Source organism: Dermacentor silvarum, chromosome 2 (assembly GCF_013339745.2).
Source record: "Dermacentor silvarum isolate Dsil-2018 chromosome 2, BIME_Dsil_1.4, whole genome shotgun sequence".
NCBI classification, from domain to species: domain Eukaryota; kingdom Metazoa; phylum Arthropoda; class Arachnida; order Ixodida; family Ixodidae; genus Dermacentor; species Dermacentor silvarum.
Genome location: NC_051155.1, coordinates 220,680,951 through 220,704,107, shown reverse-complemented (window position 1 = coordinate 220,704,107; position 23,157 = coordinate 220,680,951). Strand labels below are relative to the sequence as shown.

At 46.9% G+C, this 23,157-nt stretch overlaps 1 protein-coding gene across 3 annotated transcripts in view; it reads right to left on the bottom strand.

Moving 5' to 3' along the window:
* Positions 1-23,157, bottom strand: part of LOC119442692 (neurotrimin) — a 242,401-nt gene that overhangs the window by 10,475 nt on the left and 208,769 nt on the right. For all 3 annotated transcript variants that reach the window (XM_049662319.1, XM_049662320.1, XM_037707661.2), the window contains exons 3-7: positions 16,423-16,630; positions 14,732-14,887; positions 4,956-5,087; positions 3,719-4,009; positions 860-934 (exon numbers count right to left, since the gene is read on the bottom strand). In XM_049662319.1, coding sequence (XP_049518276.1) covers positions 860-934; positions 3,719-4,009; positions 4,956-5,087; positions 14,732-14,887; positions 16,423-16,630 — 862 coding nt within the window. The remainder of the gene's footprint in view (positions 1-859; positions 935-3,718; positions 4,010-4,955; positions 5,088-14,731; positions 14,888-16,422; positions 16,631-23,157) is intronic.

Below are 23,157 nucleotides of genomic sequence, written 5' to 3'. Positions count from 1 at the left end.
CTATCGAACAAACGCTCTATATCTGTTCCCGATACGACGACCAGCGCTTTCGTGATCTCATAACCTTAAATCGCCAGTATTGAGGCTCATTCTCATTGACGAAGGTCTTTGAAAGCGTTGTTACGCTTCTTGCGGAGAACTGGTCTCAGAGACAGACTTTACGCAGTGCCGTATTCTCCATTTTTTGTGCTCTTCTTTACACTTTTTTTCTACATCTCTTTTATATTATGTTTGATTCCCCTTACTCCCTTTCCCCAGCACAGGGTAGCCAGCCAGTCTGAGAACTGGCTAACCTCCCTGTCTTTCCGAATATTCCTTCCTTCCTTCCTTTATTCCTTCCCTCCCTCCCTCCCTCCCTCCCTCCCTCCCTCCCTCCCTCCCTCCCTCCCTCCCTCCTTCCTTCCTTCCTTCCTTCCTTCCTTCCTTTGGACGCTTGTCAAATATGCTGCAAGCTTAGAAAGCGACTGGTTCATCGCTGCCGTTCCTGTTTTCGACAGACCTCGGCGAGCGACTGCATTCTCGATGTGCATCTCCGGATGAACGCACACTCAATGTTATTTTATCCCTTTCTTTCTTTTCATCTCTTAACACCCTTGTCCCTGTTTAGCCTAGAAAATCGGACTTGCGTCTGAATAAACTGTCTGGTATACCTCCATTTTTTGTGTGTCTGTCTCTCTTTCTTTAGGGATCTACTATGCCCACCGCGAATGGCAGCAAACCTATTTTTAAGTACCATATTCTAGGCAGGGAAAGGGATTGAAGAACTTAAAGGTAAAGAAAAGCAAAATGACGCTTTGTTGGTACTATACTATACGAGTTGTCATTCTTAAAGCCCGTGCACGAAAGAAAACAAACTTACAGGTTGTCTCCCAGTGTTTCCTGACTTGGAACTCCTTGGAGGACGCGACAGTCGAAGACGTCGGCCTGGGTATTTCTGCGAGGATGTTGAACACGGTCGTGTTAAATGAAACGAAAAGCGATACCCAACGCATAACGTGTCATCCGTGAAAGCGCGAGAAGCACTACGCCAAAATGTGAAGCGAATACTGAAGGGCCTCTCTTCACTTTTTTTTTTTCATCAACAGGTAAAGACTTAAAGCCCCTCCGAAAAAGAATTTTCCGCAAAACGATTCAAGCAGTGTAAGTTACTAGTGATCTGCAGTTTTTAAGCGTCATCTACTTGTACATGAGTACTGCATGGGCATCTATAGGCTCAAGTTGAACATTATACACTCGACCACTGAATAAAATTAATTTTCACCCAATAACTATGGTGCAAAAATGTGTGATTTGCACTACAGAGCTGCACTGGCTTATTATAAAGGCGACGGTCAGTTATTGATGGCGTGTAGGAGCGTAAAACTGGAATAGATATAGGAACCAACCAAGACGTTAATGTTATTTTACTATATTTACTTATAATGAGTTTATCGTAATCTTATTGCAATAGTCAAGATTCTGAAACCGTTAAAGTGAGCATCGCATCTGCACTGATGTCACGAGGCCCTTGTTTTGCTGGGCTCGACACTGTAAGGCTTGGAAGGTCTTCGGTGGCGTTCATGGGCAATGACATGATGCTCGAATTGCAGATATTGAGTCATACGATGTAGTGTTCAACATGAATTTAGTGAAGGAGTAGCTCGCTTGTCTTGATTAATAGGTTCAGCTTTAAGAAAGTATTTCTCACTGATTTTTTCGACTGAAAAACAATATTTAAACATGTCAGTGAAGAGGCTGACACATTCAACGTCAGGCATCGTCCCCACTAGTGCGTATGGTGTTGAACATTTTCTCTTCTAGCACCGTACTTCGATACTTGTGTTACTCACAAACAAATAAAAAGTTGGTAGAACCAGTGGACTTGATAAAACTTGGAGATGATGTGTAACTGAAGGATCACAAGTTTGCGAATTGATTATACCAGTCTTTAGAATTCCGCGTACATTATGGGTGCATACGTGCTTTTGAGGTCCGTCAGAGCGTTTTTACTTTACAGAGTTCCCAAAGTACTTCCGGCTAAGCCCTATAGAACGACAGAAGTTACAAAAACCTATAAAGAACTCCCCAGATGGTACCACTTTTGCTGTGCTCTTAGAATGTTTGACAAGTGAATTGTAGTGATAAATACAACAAGAAAGCTGCTTACATTCATCATCACGCTCTCGAAGAAGGACACGATATTGTATTTCAATGGTTGCCGAGCCATTGCGGAATTGTCGGCAACGACAGCGCAGATGAAGCAGCACGCTCGGCTCATCACAAAGATCAGCTGGTTCCTATACCACTCTCAAGAACGGATGCTGCGCGGCAACTTCAATCGATTGCTCGCCATATGACACTTCTGCGATGGAATTCACCGGGTTTCACCAACTCACGTTTGCTCTCTCTTGACCCTAACTTGCGACTTCACCTACCACCTGGACTCTCCCGTCGTGAAACAACTTTACTGTGTCGCACGTGGTTGGGTGTCGCATTTACCAACGCCTATTCGTTCCTAATAGGGATGGCCAACAGTGCGGCGTGCAATTTGTGCGGGTGCGACGAGACTCTCGAGCACCTTCTGTGTCACTGTCCATCTTTTGACACTCAACGACGTATTCTCCAAGCTAAACTCAACCTCTTAGATGAGAGAACGCTCTCGGAAGAAAAGATTCTTGGGCCATGGCCTATGCATTCTTGCATGCAAAAGGCCACAAAAGCCCTTCTGCAGTTCGTGAAGAGTACTGGATTGTACGAACGCTTGTGACAGCGGAGATTCTTCCTTGACTGTCTCTGCGAATGACTGACTCCAATTTTTTTTTTCCTTTTCTCTCCTTATCTATTCTTCCCCTTTCCCCCTCCCCAGTAGCCAACCAGGCACCTCCTCGGTTAACCTCCCTACCTTTCCCTATTCGTTTATCTCTCTCTCTCTCTCTGCTTACATGAGCTCTATGCATGGAGCACGTTCCTTGTATCTGTGGACGCAGAGAGCATGATCCTATAGAATACTGTGGGACACAATATGTCTTTTTCCATTGAGAACTTTACTGTCAAAATACACGACCGGAATCTTTCCGGGGTCATGAACGCACTGCTGCCACAGCGCGTGCAAAAGGGTGTTTAGAAACAGCCCAAAGAACAAAAGTCTTCCAGATTCCACCTAGACGTGATTATTGGCAGTACCGCTAAACAGCATGTATTTAAGAGAATGGGTTTATCACGGTTCTTATTTGGTAAGATTAATAAAGAACAGCGGTGTTACTTGGCACAGTGTATCAGGACGCGAAACAAAGTGAAATAAGACCAGGACAGTAAAGACCGTCTGTCAGCAGGGTTACGAATGCGAATGTGAAGTACGCTTGTGGGTCACTCATTATCGTGTTGTAAACGTTGTGAACTACCTAGCGCAGACAGAATTATAGCCGGATACGTCAAATGTGCTGTCCCTATAGCCACTACGTTGTCAGTAGGCGTTCTGCGTTGTCATTCTTGCATTTATTCCGCGTACTTAGCACCATTAATACGTGACATACGAATTTAAGCCCTCCTTACTCGTCCTCTTCTCAGCCCCGTTCATGTAGTTAAGGGTTGTGTATGAGCGCTTGCTCACAGAATAATCCCGAACGCCCATTTCCTATAGAGCATCGGTCGACCACTTCTCCACACTGGTTACGCCACTAGTAGCGGCGTTAGTACAACACAGAACAACATTAGCAATCTAGCAGCATTGGTCACTGACCTTGGAGCTTGATGTTTGCCTCGGTCTCCCCGAGCGGGTTCTTGGAGACGCACTTGTAGGTGCCGAAGTCGTCGGGCTTCAGGTCCCGTATGGTGAGTCGCAGCAGCAGGCGGTAGGGCCCGGTCTCGACCACCAGCGAGTCGTACTTGGCGTTCGAGATAAGCATGGTGCCGTCGTCCCGCTCCCAGAAGGTCATGCCACGCGGGTGCGTCTCCAGATTACACTCGAGCGTCACGTCGGCGCCCAGCGGCGCGCCGACCAGCTGGTTGGGCTGCCAGATCATGGGGGCAACTGCGCAGGCGCGGGCAATGCGTGGAAGGTGAGAATCGTTGGCCTACTACTGTAGACGCTAGGACTAAAGTTGTCAGATTCCCGCATGAAGGGTGTAATTAGGATGTAGTATCTGGCCAGCTTATCCCGTGTACAGGAAAGGGAAACAAAGGAAAGTGAAGTTGTGAAAGTAAAGACAGAAAGCTACGTGTAGCAAATCAACTTTGCGAGAGTCGAAGCATGAAAAAAAAAAAAAAAACATTTCAGAAACCATCGACGATGATTGTCGACTTAAGCGAATAGTCCGTACAAATGAGCAAGTGAGCTCTAAGATGATCGCTGAGTGAGACACATTGCGTACCATCTGTGAACGACAGAACAATGCGCGCGGGCCAGTTTCCTTTACGTCAAAGACGCAAGATTGAAATTGGTAAATTTATAGCATTTCATCAACCACTTCACGAAAGTGTCACTTCACATAGATTCCAAGATGTGCTTTGGATGTGCGTAATGTTTTTATGTGACGTAAACCCTGCTCCATTATACAAGGTAGCCAGTGCATGCCCAATGTATTCAACGGCTTGGCGAGCTTTTGATGCCAAAACTTGCAATCGCACTATCATAGAAAGCACAAATTTGAGAGTATATGTTGAATGCAGTGCTGGTGACCTCGTGCAATTGTGTAGGGTTCACTTATATAAGAAGTAGATGAAAGTTAGCGCTGCGTGTTTCAGTGTATTTATCTCCATTCGTCCTCGTTCGTCTTGTGCTACGTGCGCCAAATCGTGCACTACCAACTCGGCGAAACAGCTCAGTTTGTGAATAAGAGCCGAGATAACTTTTTCATAGAAATGTCGGAAGAACTCCTGTTTCATCTCCAAACCATGCGCTCGCACGTTCTCTCCAGGCATCACGCGCAGCTGCCTGGAGACGCACATTGGCTCTATGAACTCAATGTCATACTCACAGTCAACCTTGAGGAGTATGCGCTTGCTGACGGAGGGCTGCACTCCGTTGAAGGCGATGCACAGGTACGGCCCCATGTGCAGCCGCGTCACTTTGCTCATGTTCAGGTACTCGCCTTGATAGCTGGGCACTCCTGCGGACAGCGCCACAATGTGTAGTCTTAGTTGAGCCTTTTCCTGGCTGTTTTCACTCCTAGCCACATCTGTCACGAATTATGATCGACCGTCGATACATGTGTGAAACACACACATAACTTTATGCCGGTGTACTTGAGACTCCACTGAAAGCAAGTCAAGGTGGTATAATGACTCTTTGTTCATTTTATGATGAGTCATCATAATTACACAGTAATTAAATATTTAGGTATTGTAGTCGATCTTACTACGTTTCTTAATAAAAATGATTGATTCACCTGTTCGAATTACATGCACAAGTTATTTATTGACAGCAAGCATTTCAAGAAAGAAAAAAATCACAGCATATCCACGGGGTGAATGATGATGAGTGGACGAAGCTCCGGAGGGAATCATCGGATCTCCCGCTTAAGGGGACGCTAGCACAAAGGCGTTAGAAACGTGCAGTACTCTCTAGTAAGGGGGAGCGGCCACAGCGTCTTACGCAGCCATTTACACATGCCGAAACGTGCACCGCGTTTGCCGACGCCATCACATGACTGCTGAGAGAGTATACCCCCCGTATTCATAAACGCTCCTCGACTTGAACTTGACTTGCCACCGCTTTGGGCAGCGCGTTCGAAACGCGTTGAAGGTAAGGCGGAGAGGCCACAGCGTCTTACACCAGCTTCTTACACGGGCCGTAACGCGCTAGCACAAACGCGTTAGAAACGCGCTAGAAACTCGGCCTTTCGTTAATGTTGGGTATTTATTGCCATCGTGGTGCGTGTGTCCATGTCCGCTTCGTGGCGTAGTGGGCTAACGCCGCGCGCTCGGAAGCGAGGGGTCCCTGGTTCGATTCCGCGCTACGGACACAACTTCGGAATTTTTTTTCTCATTTTTCTCAGACTGGTTACACACTACTGGTTACACACTACTACTACGACGACGGGGACGGAACGGGTGCCGCTATAAGGAGCTTCGCCCCTAAAAATGTATTGCGAGGTTGCTACCGACATGCCCCACGACAAACGTGGTTGCGCCTTCACAAAAGCGGTCCTCTGAAGTGAAATGGAAGTAGTTTAGGTTAGCAGAATATTCAATTTACTCCAAGCTTAATGTTTGCGATTTATTCCCTGCCACCACTGCATAGAAATGGCAAAAATAGGTCGCGTCCACAATTGAGCACGCCGTCGCTGAAAGAGCTAGTAAGAGGCATTTACAAACGAACAAATGAACACAGCGCACAATGACGTCGACAACTACGCGCTTACTGGTACAAGCGTTGGCGAATTTCGCTTAATTGAAATAGCTTGACGAATGGATCCAGCAATCGTTCAATTTTTTCAGTGTATATTGTGCGGTTTAGCGTTCCAAAACTCTGCAGTGGGTGATGAGGGGCGCCGTACAGCGGAAGGCTCCGGATTAATTTCGACTACCTGGTGTTCTCTAACGTGCACCTAAATATAAGCGCACGAGTGCGTTTGCATTTCGCCCCCAGCTAAATGCGGCCGCCGCGGCCAGGAAACGACCCACGACCTCCTGCTTAGCAGCTCAACGCCAACGCCACTGAGCCACCACGACAGGTCAATTTCCTCATCCACACGTGAAAAAAAAAAAAGAAGGCTATAGACACACACGAAGATTTAGTGACCGAAGTTTGAACCCCCCCGACACAAGGTTTTGTAAAAGCGATCAGACCGTACAATCTGGTGATATATATATATATATATATATATATATATATATATATATATATATATATATATATATATATATATATATATATATATAAAGAACAAGCGAAAAGGCCACGAAACCGGTGTCTCCAAGACCGCTCTAAGAAGAGTGATCAGTGCTTCAAACAAAAATTAAAGTGCGGAATTCACAAAGCGTTTTCTTCGTCTTTGCCATTGGCCGGCTGCTTTCGCTCATATTATGTCCAGCATCAGGACTAGCTCAAACTTTCTCTTACGAACAATTCTAAAGTGACAAGATTTTGTGACTACCGGATCCGGGCCCGGATTCACAAAAGCTTCTGACGCTAGAAGTGTTCGTAAGAGAGAATTTCAGCCAATCCGGATGCAAAGAGAGAGAGAGAACAACGAAGAGGGAAAGGTAGGGAGGTTAACCAAGGACGTGCCCGGTTGGCTACCCTACACTTGGGGAGGGCGAAAAGGGAAGAATAGATAAGGAGAGAAAAGAAAAAAATATTCAGTCATTCGCAGAGTCAGTCACAGGGCAATCTCCGCTGCCACAAGTGTTCGTATAATCCAGTATCCTCCACGAACTGCAGAAGGCCTCTTGTGGCCTTTTGCATGCAAGAGTCCATAGGCCATGGTCCAAGGATCTTTTCTTCCGAGAGCGCTCCGTTATCTAACAGGTTGAGTTTAGCTTGGAGAGTACGTCATGCAAGACATATTATTATCTAAGGCGGCCAGCCAATGGCAAGGAGCACTTACGAAAGAAAAGCTTTGTGAATCTGGGGCGCTATAACATAAAGCTATTCCACACTTTTCTATTCCAATCCTGCATTCGGCCCACCACGATTGGTCAAAACATTTTCGGGCCAATCCCAATTTCGCCTGTCTGTCACGCGATGTCACGGAAACCGCGATAGCTCCCCATCTGATATGAAGTGTACACACTCATTATGCATGATAAAACCGCGCAAAAGAAAAATAATTATTCCTTATTCAACGCCTTTTCACCATTATCCCTCTGCCATTGGTCCAATGTTTTCGGACTGCGCCCACTTCGCCTGTCTGTCACGCGACCTCACAAAACCGCGAAAGCTCACCGCGTCAAAGTGACGTGTACGCGAAAAAAAAACATTAATATGCCGAACAAATTAAAAATTTTCTGAATAGCCAGAGACTACCCCGTTCCGAAAGGAATAGAAGATGGCTGCCCGCCGATCGCTCAGGCCCTTGCTACTCGCACCTGCCGGTGAGCATGTATTTATTTGCGCATGATAAACCTTTTTGCGTGGCAGTAAAACGTTATCGAGCCCTTTCGGCATGCTATACGACATCGCTCTGCTAACTCTTCCTTGCTGAAGATCCGTTTTATCGGCATTATATCCTTCCGTTGCACGCCCCGGCGATTTTCGACCAGCCACCGCAAGCTAAGTAAGGCGAAGCGGACCAATCGGAGAAGCCGGCACCACCCTCTTCATGCGGTTATCTATTTTCACTGTGCTGGCTTGGCCCCATCGAAACCCTCTCCACTAGAGCGTGCTCCTCGCCTCTTGTCAGCCAATTAGATAACAAACACCTCCCAGTGCAGGCAATGTTATTCGTTTTGAAAGCCAACAAAGGTGACCTCCTATAAACGAGGAGAGTGTTTGATTGGGTTGTTCAGACAGCTTTGCGGGTCACCGCCCGACGCATACGTCGGTGGTTACGTAAATTTGACGTCAGGAGATTGGAATAAAAAGAGTTCGGGGAATAGCTTTACGTTATAGCACCCCTCCGTGAGATAGCGGGCATAACATTAGCGTAGGTAGCGTGCAGATTACAAGCGGTTCTTACAAAGGATAAGTATTTTTTTTAATTCAACCCCAGGAACCACGGTATCCACAGGGCAGTTCTCATGCTAAATAAGTTCGTGCGAAGTACGAACCAATAGTGAAGGCGAACATATTCCTAGCAAAGGCGATTTACCACTAATAAAAAAGCGGTAATGTATGAAAAAGCTTTGGGATTATGTCCTCTAGGTCACCATTCACTAAACTGCTCCTACGTAACACTGTTTTGTCGTTGGCCAGAGAACGAGGAAGCGACACGATAACGACATGAACGCTGAGAAGATCGTGGACAGCAATTACGTGAAAGAACGCAGGCCCAGTTTTAAAACTACCGTTGTTTATTTTGTTCAGCGTTATTCCGGGGATAATTGTACATTTCAAGATTTCTTTGAGGTGTGTGTCGCGTGAGCTATCCCGTGGAAGTCCCATGCGCATCACGCATTGTTTTGTGTCCGACCTCACCAATCGCGACGGAGCTGTGTCGCGCAGTTTCGAATTTTACAAACTTTGTTCCACACCTACGGAGTATGTGACTGTAGTGCATAAATTTAGTCCTCACATTTTCACGCACACTGAATGGCGCACTGGGTCTGGAAGTGAATGCTAAGTGCCCCCCCCCCCCCCCCCCCCCCACTGCCTGAGTTTGTCGGTTCGAAACATTGTGCCCGAGCTTTGTGTTGCCCTTCGTCGTCTTGTATATTTCGCATTACGCTCCACGTGAGTGGTATTGTCTCAGCCGTCGCCGCGCCGTCACGTGCAGCTGGACGCAGCGATGCGTAAGGTAACGGCGACCCTGTTTTGAACACCGCCCACATTGCAACAGCGCTCAGACGTCGGCGGCATTGTCGGCGCGGCAATTAGCAGCGCCAAGGACTTTTTCCAGACCCCCCACGTGATTCAGGGCACAGACTCATCATGAGCTATAGTGTGTACGTTGGAACGGTTTGTATCGGTGAGTCTTGGCCGCCAAAACGTTATATTATACGAAGTGATAGCAAAATCGCTAGCCAGTGGCGAACACATCTGGCGAAGTGTCAGCGTCGTTAATCTTGTGCTAGATTATCCAAGTTTTTGTTCGTGAGGGCTATTTCCCATTGACCGGCCGGCTTTGTTAAGTGTGTTGGTTATCCTGATTGGCCGGCGGCTGTATATGAGCCCTTCTCGTGAACAAAGTTAACGTCAACTTTAAGGCAGAACTGCAGTCTGGGCTGCCGTATACATTGCACACTGGTGATGTCGGCATAAGGACCTCTAGTTTACCTGTCGGTTAGCTTCAATCGACGCTGTTGGACGGCCTCGATTTTACTGACAAGGTCATTAAAAAAAAGGCCAGGGGTGCGCGTTATGCTAAACCAGCTGTATTGCTTTTCAGCAGACAGCGAAGTAAGAATGTTTATCTTATTCTTGAAGGTCCAAGTTTGATGTCTGTGGAGCAACATAAATGTCTTGGCCTTAGACAAATATCATGCACTTCGCACCATAAGTTCCCTGAAAACCACTCTATCATAAGCGTGCTTCGCCGACTAGCCTGAACAACACGAAGGGGGGTAAAACAGTCCCATCACTACTACACGTTCACAATGCAAAAATAAAACATAAATGTGGCTTATTCGGCACCCGTTCTCCAAGCTGTACAAGGAAGATGGCTTATCGTGTGCCCTGGTGTCCCCCGACCGAACTAGATGTCCTCTTACTGTCGCTGAAGCCGCCTTTCCCCAGTGCTCATTTTTGCGTTCCCCTTCCCCATACCCCCTTTGTAGGGTAGCCAATCGGACGTTATTCTGGTTAACCTCCCTGCCTTCTGCTTTTCTCTTTCCTCCCCCTCCTCTTAACCATGGCTTCAGCAACAAGAAACTTGACTCCTTTCATTGAACTCCTGCCTTCATTGAACTCCTGCACATGTAGTAAGAACAGCTTACATCGCAGACATCGTGACGATTCTTGCCACATCTGTAAGGCGCACCCGAAATCACAAGCACATGGTGCATTACAGCGATTCACCAAGCTATGGCGTACATAGTAGAGATGTTACTCTGCCCATTATCCTCGTGCTTTTCTGGGGTTTCAAACGTGAAATGAACCATCGAAACTGAGTATCCCAAAAGCAAGGCCACCATGCCCATTTCTTCTTCAAGTTAATAAATGAAATGATCCGAGCATTGCTTCGAAGACGTTGCTAAGTGCAGAGTCAAGGCCGCGAGTGAGATGCGGCGATGGTTTTTTCTGGATTCAACGCACGACCTTAAATTACGTTTCTCGGTTTCGTCTCCCATGCGCGACGTGTGTCGAAATGGTACTTGCGTGATCATAAAGAGCACGCGAAAAGAAAAAGAAGCAAGAAATGAGGCACGCGAGATGCAAAGAGAGACCCTCGTATGTATTATTGCGCCTCTGCCAAGAAACCCAAACATTTTCGCTTCATTTCCGCGGAACTCGCGGAGAAGGCCAGGCTCTCGCTCTGCATGATTTGCGCGCCATCACTTAGGCGTATATTCCGAGAAAGACAAACGGTATCTTTGTTTTTTGTTTTTCTATGAGAGACGAGTGCTCGTGTGCGTCGAGCGAAGAACGCTCTCGCCGGCCACCACGGCAAAGTTTCTGGCACGGACGCTCGGCCCACGCGAGCTTTGAGCATGGCGACGCGTCTTCCATGACGAAAGAAGGGGAGTGTAAGGGGAGGCCTTGTTTTTCTGTCTTGCTAGTTTTGTTCCTGAAGTGCATCGCAAGAAGCCACTGGCCGGCACGGGCCCGGGGCCGGACTCGACGACGCCGCCGCGAAGGGGACGGACCGTAGTGACGACGTCGTAACTTTCACTTAGGCCGCTGTCCTCGAGACTTCAATTTTCAAAACGAGTTCTTCTCTCTTGCCGTTGTTTTTCGGCATTTGCAGGCTCCGTGGCACGGGGAAACCCTTTCCTATTCCCGCTTTCCTTGCCGCTGCAGCTTCCCTCGTGGGGAGGCCAGCAAGCCGTGGCTAACACCCGTGGTTCTTTTGTTTCTGACATCGGGGCCGCGCGGGCCTTCACGCTATAAGGCCCGGCCGACGCCGTTGGGTTAGTCCTCCTCGTTACATAATGGACGCGGGACCCTCGTCGCTGCTCGTGGAACGCCGTACGTCTTTTACGCACTTTGAATCATGTCATGCCTCTACACTATACGGTTTCTTGTTTTACTGCGCCGTCACCCAGCGCGTACATGTGTACAAAGCCCTGCTGCGCTTTTTTCTCTCTCCTCTGCTTGCTTCCCCTACCCCTCAACTTTCCCAGCCCCGTACTTACTCTTCTCCGTATAGCTTTCTCACCATTTACCTTTCTCTATCTTTCTACGTTCTTTGTTCTCTCGTGCATCTCATTTCTTTTATTATTGTGAGCGCGGCAAATGTTCCGAAGCCGTCGAGTCGCCGTCACCGTTGCTGTCTTCTTAGTCTTGCGAGTCGCGTTTTTTTCTTTTTTTTTTTTTCGACCGGTTCGAGTAAATTTCCTTTTCGGAGCGCTCAGGACTTTTTTTTCTTTAATACTATGTGTTTCTTCCCAAAGCTTTCTGAACACCCCTATCCCACCACCGGCCAGCTATGGCCGAGCAGGTTTTATACGCGGAAGTGAAGGGCACAGGAAAAACTGGATGAAGCGAATACGTTACGAGGAGCGGGACGGTCGTTAACAGTGCTCTGCAGCTGATGTAGTTCGCGTTATTAGGTTGTCCGATCGCACTCCGAGCCCCGCGTGCGCCTCCTCTTGTCCTGCCACATTCCTCCCCCCTACTTTTCTTTTTTTCGTTCGGGATTACGTTTTAGCTCCTCTCAGGCAGGCACTATCGCGTGCTCGGATGTCCGTGACTTGTCGTGAATGAATTAGGCGTCGTTGTGTGTCGTACGCCGTGGGCAGTCGAAAGCACGCTCGCGTCTCACGCTTTTTGATGCGGAGCCTTTGACTATGATGTCGCATCAACGCACAGGTCTCACCAAAAAGGAAACAAATGACAGCAGGAAATAGGCTAAGGACAAACACAGGGAAACGTTACTTAGCGGGTGATACAAAATTCAAGACGTGAGAGAAAGAATTCTCCATGCATGCTTTGCTTCTTGTGCGGCGTGCTACTCTTGCTACACGTACGCTCCTGAAAGCATGCACGGGAAAGTCGAGACTTCTTGATGGCTGAAACTTTGATGGAAGCCCCGGTGAAAGGCATTCACTACTTTGCGAGAAGCCTAACTGCAGCCTGGAAGTTCTATCGCTAAGTTAAAGAAAATGAAAATATAAGAGGAATTATATAGGGACACTCCTAGAGCATGTATGATCGAAAGCGTGCATTCGGGTCAGCTTGCGTTAGGTTGGGCCTGAAGTTGTTTCGCGCTACATTATGAAGCGACGCTAAGTTCTGAGACAAAAAAGAAAATGTTAAAGGAACTTGAAGTGCGTACTATTATAAGACTTCGTCTGAAGCTCGTAACGGTGCCTTAATGCACATCTGCAGTTTATGATCCCACGACTTGGGCTTCTCGGCGCCACTGCGGGCGATTATAGACTCGGTCTGCGTTGAGTGCGATTTTCGATGCTCGATTCAATTTTTTGATTAAACGAATTGCTGCAACGCCGATATCACCATCTCTCAAATGTAGGCTAGCCACGCACCCCCAAAAATTTTTTTTCTTAATAGGCGCTCGTTTGCATTCGCACTTGAGAAGCCCGTAGCCTCAACGCAGTTTTCCGAACGCTGTTCTCGTAAACACTTCAGTGAGCCTTCTCTTCGAAATAGATGACATTGCTTACACCCAGCGTACATAATGCTGCGAACAATAGGCCACATATTGTGCACATCCGGCTTCTTTATATGGATAAGTCTAAGAGTGTACAAATGCTAAAATGCTACAGTAATGTAATACAAATGTGTTAGTGTTCTCTAGAGTAATTACTCTAGCGTATAGTGACGTAACAGAGAAATAGAAATAAAAGGAAAGGCAGGGAAGTTAACCGAAATCACGATATCCGGTTGGCTGGTCTGCGCTCGGGGAGCATAAAAGATAAAATACACAGAGAGAGCACGTCATGGGAGAGAGTGCAACGCATGTACGAAATAACGTTCAATAATGACAGTAATAACTGTTAACTAATGCTCAGTAAAATTAGGATTCGCGGTTGCTGGTCAACCTCTTTGAAGAGCGACAGAGTCGGGCATCTAAGCCAACTGGGCATATAGGACTTGAATCAAGAAGAGGAAGAACAGGTTGACTACCTGGGAAGGAAAGCAACGCAATTGTCTACGCCAAGAATCGGGGAGCAGAGTCGACAAACAGCTCGATCACGAATATCGTGTTCTGTTCTGCAACGATGCACGTGACTCAGAACAAATAAAGGGTGACCTTAACCAGCGATATCTAGGGCATGTTCTGAGAATTAATACGCAAAAGATTATGCCTGGCAAGAGAACGAGAATTCGTGACTGGTAGTCAGACTCACGAAGCTGCGCAAGAGTGCATTTATCTAGGCCAAGTAGTCACGGGAGGGGGGGGGGGGGGGGGGGGGACATGGAATACAATAGGGAAATTCTATCTAGACGAATTAGAAAAATTAGAGGCGCAGTGTCAAGAGACGTGAAGGAGGGTATGGATTAGGCAGCACACGGGTACAGGCTGACGTTCTATCTGAGAATTTAAGCACAATGATCTCGACAGGTCATGTAATGCTTAGAGCAGATAATCGATGGTCTACCGGGGTAACGGAATGTGCGCCAAGGAAGAGAAACGCAGTCGTGGACGGCAAAGGACCAGATGGTGCGATTCGACTAGGAAATTTGCAGGCAAAGGATCGGCTGACATGAGATATGGGCTTAGAGGCGTGACGAATTGGGTCAGGTAATGACTTTCCATGGCGCTTGGGTGCAACGCAATTGGCAGACACGGGACACAGAAAGACATGACAACGCTTGTCCTGGTCGCCGCTTTCTTTGTCTTGTGTTTACCAACTGCGTTGTTTCCCCAGCGCCACAATAAGATAGGGGGCAATAGTACATCACTGGGAGAGGATCTTTTTTGAGTGTGAACATAAAATATAAAAAGAAGAATGAGAAGAAGAAGAACGTGTTATAATGGAGGTTATGATGATAATGGTTAAGATTATGATGATCGCTAACACGCACCTTTCTTTCCGGAAAGCAGTATGAGCGCGTCATCCTCCCTTCGCCACTTGATGACCGGCTCGGGTGTGCCCGTAGCTCGGCACCTTAGGGACACGTCGCTGTTTTCACGCACCTCTGCGTCAGAGCTTGTGTTCTCGTCGTCGATCCTCGGAGGAACTGGGATAAAGCACGCGAATAAGTGGCGCTTTTCCTCGGGGGTGCTACCGTCACATTTCAATTTTTCAGTCACAGTTATTCTAAACATATACATGATTGGCCTAACAGCACAAGGAAAACAAAGACAGAAAAGAAGATGACAGGACAAGCGCTTGGACTTCGCTTCTGTCTTCGCCTTCCGTGCGCTGTTAGGCCAATCACGCATTCGTGCAAACTCGCCTAACATTTAGTTCTTGTAATCTAAACATATACTTTCATGCCTCACGTAACCGTAGAACGGAGCATATTATATAAGGTGGGGAGAATAAGTTGAGGGGCAGCAGGGTGTTTGGTAGCGCATACAATAAACGGATATACTATAGTTAACAAACAATATGACTACCAGTAGCACCAGCTGTTTAGTGTGCCGGTTGGTTGTGGCAATTTCAGTTGTTGTGTTGTTGCTATCACGAGTGTTTTTGAAAATCTTTGGAAAAAAGTAGCTCGAAACAGACGAGGGACGAAGAAGCAGATGACGCGGCGGAGTGCTCAGTTGTCCCTCGCCTATTTCCCTGCTGTTTGTTTCTAAAAGTGTTCAGATATACCATCTCGCTATTCTGATTCAGTTTTTGAGAAGCCTGTCAGTTGTACTTGACTCACTTTCGGGCCTTTTGAATGCCACTACGATAAAGAAGGTATGGTTCACTACTTCTTTTTTTTTCTTCAAATTTATTTTAATGTTGGCTCCAGGCCTACTTTGCTCTAGAAAGGTGACATGGCTTGAAGACTTCAGGGTCTGACCGCGGGTCAACGTCAAAGAGAAACTCAACTCACTATAGAGCTTCGCGTGTGAAGCTTCCATAGTGACATTACGCTATACAAGCCCAAGCTAAACGTATTGTTTCGCAGCACGTTTAGCGTGGTCCCGGCGCGTCAAAACGTGGTGCCTGTGCACGACAATTCGGCGAGTGTGGGCAAGAAACCCACTCAGAGATTCGAAGGAACTGGGACCAATAAGAATAAATCAACCTAGAGGCACTTTGAAGGCATACGCCGGCCTACATTGGGCTCGGCTTGACCATTTTCTTCGCCGTTCTCTCAACCCATTACGCATGTTTGTTTTCTTTTTGCGCTTCATTTCGAGAGCAGCTCGTGATTGCATGTGAAATATGGAAACGTTCTCTCCGTTCTGCGTGTGCGACGGCTCCCCATTCTTCGAAGTAGGCCCCTTGGCTGATTGCGAGTGTCACAAAGAAAGTCTTAAGCAATCGGAAAGACGTCTCACTTCGATTACACTCTCCTGTGTTCGGCAAGGACCTCCATGAAACAAAGTTCCTAAGTATGTAGATGCGCACACATATCAACGAACACGAATAACACAGAAGGCTTTTACAAGGAATCCTGTAGCTTTTGCGCTACTCTCTCGCGCTTGATTTCTAACACTAATTAGAAAAGCTGATTTCTATAATCGCAGTGGATGTAGTGATGTTCTATTTATTGCAGATTACTACAAGAACTGATCGTTTACAGTGCGCCCAATGAAGAAGGACACTCACCGACGACGTGCAGGTAGCCCATCATCTTCTTCATGGGGTTGGTGTTGATCTGGCACATGTATTCGCCACGGTCCGCTTCCTCGACCTCGCGCACGTGCAACTGCCACGTGCGGTGGCCGTTGTGCGCGATGTTATACCGCGGGTTGGTCGTGATCAGGTTGTCGTGCATCGAGATCAGCATGTGCCGGTCCGTGTGGATCCAGGCCACCTACGCGTAACATGAAACAGAACATGTCTCGACGACACCAACCACACTGAACGTCTTTTTGGGCGTACAATTTCGAGCGACGCGCCACCACCCGGTGTTCGGGCGCGTACGTTTCAGAACCCGCGATGACCGCATCGCATAGTGGCGGCCATTGCCTGTCCTTTGTGGTCGCTGGTTAAAGCGGATAGCACACGGCACCTTTTTCGGTCATGGTAGCATTTCTTTCTCTTTATTTCCTCTCGCGCTCTTTCCTTCGCTCAGCGTGGCAACCGGAACTACGTACCTTTGGTTAGCCTCTTTGTCCCTTTCTTAGGACAGGCTGATTCCTGGGGACGCCATCCTTAAAGGACGCTGGTGTTACATTCCGCGTAACTGCCCATTAAAGTACCAGGATTCCACAGCTCACCCGAGTTGCCAAACAATTGGTCGCATACAGACATTTATTATACAGGTTACCTGTAGCTATACGCAAGTATCAAAGTGTAGCGCGTTTCGGGTGCACCACGTGGCTCCTGTTAAAAGGAAATAATCCGTTCGTAGGTATACGCATAAGTCCACACTGTTTCATTCAAATGACACGAACACTCACACCTTTTTGAAAATATCCGTGACAAACGTTCGTTGATTTTCAACGACTGATGCTCGCTTCCACGTACATATTCTCGCATATCGCTTACTCTGCTCGTTTACAAGTGTCATGTTACGCTTCGTATATGAAGAAATGCGCTATACGAGCTCACTCTGCAGCGACAATGTTGAGAGCCTCTGAGCTTTGCGAAACTATTGGCCACCAAAGGTTTTGTCTGCTAGCTTGTAACACACTTTCTGGCATCCTAGTTTGCTGATTGTCGTAATATAGAGACGACGCGTGGAATGTTTGTTTTCTTGCATCTCGGTTTACTATTGATATTTGTCCTCTTTTTACACGAGTTCTTGAATGCTGATTTATTTTTCAACACACTTCGAAACCCTATAGCTTCGATCACGTTGGCCGTTTGAGCTGCTTGCGGTACAACGACTCAGTTGTATTACGAAATAGGAGGGTATAGTTCGGAATCTCAGAAACAGGTTCTCTTGACAATGCCACGAGACAGAAAACTTTTTTTTAATCTGTCTACCGCTGTCCAAACAATTGATTTACGATATCGACCGCACTTCACTGTTGCCACGCAATATCTGTGGGCCTCCCGCAACTAGTATGCGAACTTTCTGCCTTTGACGTACACGAACTTCTCAAACGAGTATTTGTGCTAACGTTATGAAACGCACTCCGGCATGGAGAGATCAGTGCCGCAAATCCTTTCTTTTACTGAATACACAAAGGAATTCGTGTCCACGCTGTATTGCGTTCTTTGTGTCGAAAATGCACGTCGCCTCTCTCCCTAATATTACACGTTTCGGGTCTATTGTAACGCATACGGTAAGCCACATGATTGCACCGCCTATGATTGCCTCCGCGACAAGTTGCCTCAACTCTTTCCATGCATTCGGAAGCATCGCTTTCAGAACAGTTTGTGCCTTCATTGTAATCGACCACACGGAGGTTGAAAAACAGCCGCGTAATTTTGAAAACGACAGATGATTTCGGAGACACACTTTTCACTACAAGTTTTCGCTGCGACAAAGCCGAGCCCGGTTTTGGGATGCAGCCAGGCTGATCTGCATTACAAAACTTCTTTATCGAGATCCTGTCGCCGCGTTGTTCGTTGGCAGCAAGTTTTCGGGAAACAGAACGAGACAAAGCGTTGATGCGCTGTCAGCGTCGTGTAGGCAAGGTTTGTGTAGTGTGCTCCGCAAGCAAGCAGCCTAAAGCTGACGACGGATCAGGCAGTAGGCTTTAATTAAATCTGTGAACTTCCAGGCGGGGCACGGAATTTTCGGCTAAGTATTAGGCGGTTTTCTCTGCTACAAAGCCGCACCGCTATATCATGCGCATGTTGTGCGCTTCTTCAAGGAACGCAGCTATTCAGCCTTAGTTCGCTCCGTGCGCGTAGGTGTAAAAGGAATGTTTCGAAGTCTAGATTTAGAATTGATATACAGCAGTCTTCTTAAGGAGAACATGAAAGCGCCGTGGAAGTCTACTATCTTACCGAAACTTTAATTCCACAGAACTTCGTGATAAACTGAAAAAGAAAGACGTTTTTCTGACTACTAAGCTAATTGTTATAATTATTCGATATGAAAACTACATTTATACACACTGGGCAGAGAGAAGTAAGGGAGGAAGCAAGCTGGCAACTAAGCTTAATATGAAATTCTGATTTAACACAGTCCTTTATTTAAAAAATGGAACCTGTTCTTGGTGGCACGTTCCTTACTTCCACTCAGGCCTACGACGCACAACAGAACGTCGCACACCCCTAATCACGTGGCCACTGAAGTCCGTTCCCTATTTTCCAACTCTCATCAACCGCAGGTCATATATATATATATATATATATATATATAGCCGCCGGGACACGACCACGCACATCATGTTCACAAAGCGTCGAAGACGGAGTGGTGCGCCGGATACCGACATGGTATATACCACGATGGCGCACAGCAGCCGCGAAAGTCGACAAAAATAAAATAGAAAGAAGACGCCCTCTATTGCCATCAACACCACCGACGCTACTGCTGCTGCTGCTGCTGCTGCAAGGTTGCTGACAATCTAGCGACGGGGGACAATGGGACGTGTGCGCTCTTCACACGGCGGCATTGTACCGCTCCGGAGACACCGCCTGGCCGGCCGCGCGCACTACTAAAACCGTGGGCGGTGGACGAGACGAGTCGACCGAAATGAGTGCTTGAAACACGCGAAAAAAATAAACGGCAAAATATAGACCGCGAACCAAAGATGGTGGGGAAAAAAAAAACGTAAATAGTGCATGGAGCGAGGAGAAGTTCTGGCAGCAGTATCATCCCTCGCATAAGGGAGGGAGGTCGAAGGGCCAGGGGCCTGGGAAACAAGGTAGGGTGACTGGAGAGAGAATCGCGAAAGAAGAACAAGAGAAACAGAAAAAAAAAAGAACGTGGTGGGAAGCACCCTCGATTCCGCCCAGAGGAAGCGTCATTAAAGTTCGCCAACAAGTCGTGTCACGTAGCGCGGTGCGGCGGCCTCACTTGACGAAGCCCAAATAGCCGCGCAACAAACGCCGTTACGGGCTCCGCGTCCGCTGAAAGGTCCGCTTGACGTGTGGGGGAGGGAGAGAGAGAGAGGGTCCCGGTTTTGCCAATGAGGCAAGAAAGAAAGAATAAGGGATGGAGAGGGGGAAGTCGGGACGGCGGCGCACAATGTTACTCAGCTGAGCGAGCAGCTTTCGGCGCAAGGTGTGCAAGAGCGACGACGAAGTCGAAACTGAGAAGGAAGAGAGAGAGAGAGAGGGAGTTTTGCTTTCATTCGGCCCAGCTTGTCGTCTCTGCCGCGGCGTCCCTCGTTGCTGCACGGTGTAGCGACGACGACGACGACCAATTCGCACCCGCAGATGTTGATAGGTATTTATATATCCGGCAGAGTGCAACAGCCGGTTGGGCGACAGCTGGGTTACGAACCGTCTCTTCTCTTTTTAATTTTATGTTTTCTCTTTTTTTCGTTATGGTTACCGCGCTCCTGAGCGTCAATCATCGCTCGACTGTGTTGTACGCCGCCTTCCTTCCTTGGTCCCAAGCTATAATAAAAGGGCGCGAAAACATACATTTCCAGCTTCGTTGCGCGTTTGAGCGTTCCGGAAGCACTGTGAGTGTGTTGCATATCGCTATAGGAAACGGTTTAAACGGCTTCTTTTAAAGATTGGACTTTTACTTAACAGGTGCTGAATTCACAATAGTTTTCTTTCGCAATAACTGTTGGTATACGGTCGCCTTAGATAATAGCATGTCGAATATGACTGGCTGCGACCATATAATATGATTGGCTGCAACCAGCTCTTAGGAACAGTTCTTGCGTGGAAACTTTTGTTGTGAATACGGACCCCGAGTCCATATTGTGAGCTTTGCCCTGTATGCTTCCGTTAGCTATTCAAAAGTTTGCCCCTTTGCTGGTCATTCTGTGTGCCATGCAAAACGAGTAGTTTTGGCTTGAGCTCAGGAAATAGGTACCACACGACACGGCCATGATCGAAATATTTGCGGTTCTTGTATGGGAATGCTGAAAATGTTTATAGGCTATATATATACATATATAGTTCCGGCGTCCTTCAGTACTACAGTTGTAAATGGCGCATGGCGTGTTCTGTGCCATTCGTTTAGTCCCTGTCGTTTAAGCGTCTATTTCCTGCAATTGTGCAAAGCTAGCGCTGTCCCGCCTCTAATTTGGCAGCTACTTGTTCAATCGATGTATTTTAACGCGAGAGTGTTAAGGGCCCCGGGTCGCAGAAAATCCGACGTTGGTGTGGATGTCGGCGTCCGTGGCGGCGAAAACCATCCCAAACCACCCCGACCGCGCAGGCCCTCCGCGTGGCGCCAGGTGTTAGTGCAGAAGAGAACTATCCCGAACCACCCAGACCGCGCAGGCCCTCTGCTTGGCGCAAAGTTTTAGTGAACAAAATTGAATTTCTCACAGTGAAATCTGTCAGACAAATCGTAGAGTACGACTTAACCACATCCTGCAGGCATGGTGGCGTCGGACTGTAATTTGAATGTACGAGAAAAGATAATTCTGTTACGAATAAACTCAAACACAAGCCTCTTTTCGAGCATTTCTACCATACCAACAGCGGCGCGCTCGGGTAGGCTGCTTGGGAAAAACTTATCCAGATGGCGCTCGCATCCTCGGTAGGTCAAACAGGGACTTGGCCTGCCTAATGCGTTTTGGACACGCGCGCGCGTAGGGGCAGTAGCAAACAATTAATAAAATAATAAAAAGAGGTCCTAGGGCCTTCACATATAAATATAAGACGACTTATACTGCCCCTGGAAAAACGTCTTCCCAGCAATGCATTTCTGTTTAAAATTGAAGCCGACATAAGGGGATCGGTGCTTGACGACGTTTGTTCCTCCGCTTCAAGAAAACTAGGATTTCTTAGACATAAACTAAAAAAACGCGCCATCTCAGATCAAACTTCTTGCATTTAATACTTTCATTCGACCCCGTCTAGATTACGCATGCATGCGTAGCGTGGGACCCATATTTTAAAAAGGATGTTAATAAACTAGAAGTGGTCCAAAGGAGAGCAGTAAGATTCATCTATAGCGCCTACCACAATCTTGATTCACCTTCATCACTGATGGATGGATGGATGAAGAACTTTATTAGTGTCCTTTAGGGCGCGCGCTAGCGCGCAGCGGGCCGCTCCCACGTCGGGACCGAGAGGCCGAGCCTGACCGCCACGTCGCGGACCCGTTGGACAGCCCACAACTGTTCTTCGAGGTTGGGGCTGCGTAGAACCGCATCCCAACGTGAAGAAGTGTTGGTTTCATCACCGCGTAACGCGGGACACCGCCAGAGTGCACATGCACGTGCACATGCATTTGTTGTCTGAATTTCGGGGTACATTTTGTGAAGAAGTAGGGGGTTTGGGTATGCCCCCGGCTGTAGAAGCCTTAGTGTTAAAGCCTGAGGTCTATTGAGTTTACGATGTGGGAGGGGGTAGATCCTACGAGCCAAGTAAAAGTGCTTAGTAATTTCGTTGTACGAAGGAGGAGAGTCCCGCTACTAACAACATTCCACTCTTGAAACAGCGCAGAGCGATCGCGAGGCTCAAGTTTGTTTTCCTGCTCCGAAATCGGCAGTTTAGTATCGATCCCGGCCAATTCATTTCCCCCTCTTCTTCCCGGCAAACCAGACATTGTCACAATCACGATCTGACACCGTACTTTGCACATACTAACCTTTTCAAACACTCGTTTTTTTTTTTTTTTTCCGCGAACCATTAACAAATGGAATGCACTGCCTTCAAATGTTTTTCCAGAACGTGGCTTTCCTGACTTCGAAAAACACATGCATGTTTTCTTCTAAACTACATTGTTGTTATTGCCATACTACATTATGTCAACGCATTATCTAAGTTGTGTTTGCTTTACCCTTGTGTGCACAAAACTGTTGATTGTGTTTAAACTGATTGTGTATAAATTTTGATGTGTTTGCTTTACCCTTGTGTACTTAAAACTGTAAATACATAGTTATGCAATTTTTTCTACAGATGTATATTTAATCACCTTTGTTAGTGTATGCTTGTCTTTCAGTTGCAATGTTTATTATAACATGTTGTATAACTTGTTCATTTCTTTCACTATGTTCCCTTTTTTGCCCCTCCTGCTTTGCCTTCGGACTGCAGTATGTAATAAATAAATAAACAAATAAACAAATAAACAAATAAATAAATAAATAAATAAATAAATAAATAAATAAATAAATAAATAAATAAATAAATAAATAAATAAATAAATAAATAAATAAATCTTAGTTTTTGTGAGTTGACTTTGCCACGTTCTGTGCTGCAGTGAAGCCTACTCAAAGAAAAAATTGGCTGTGGCTTAACTCAGTTATGCCTGGGTGTGCGTAGCGAGAGGTACGGTTAATGTTATTGTTTAGCTTGGTGTTTCAT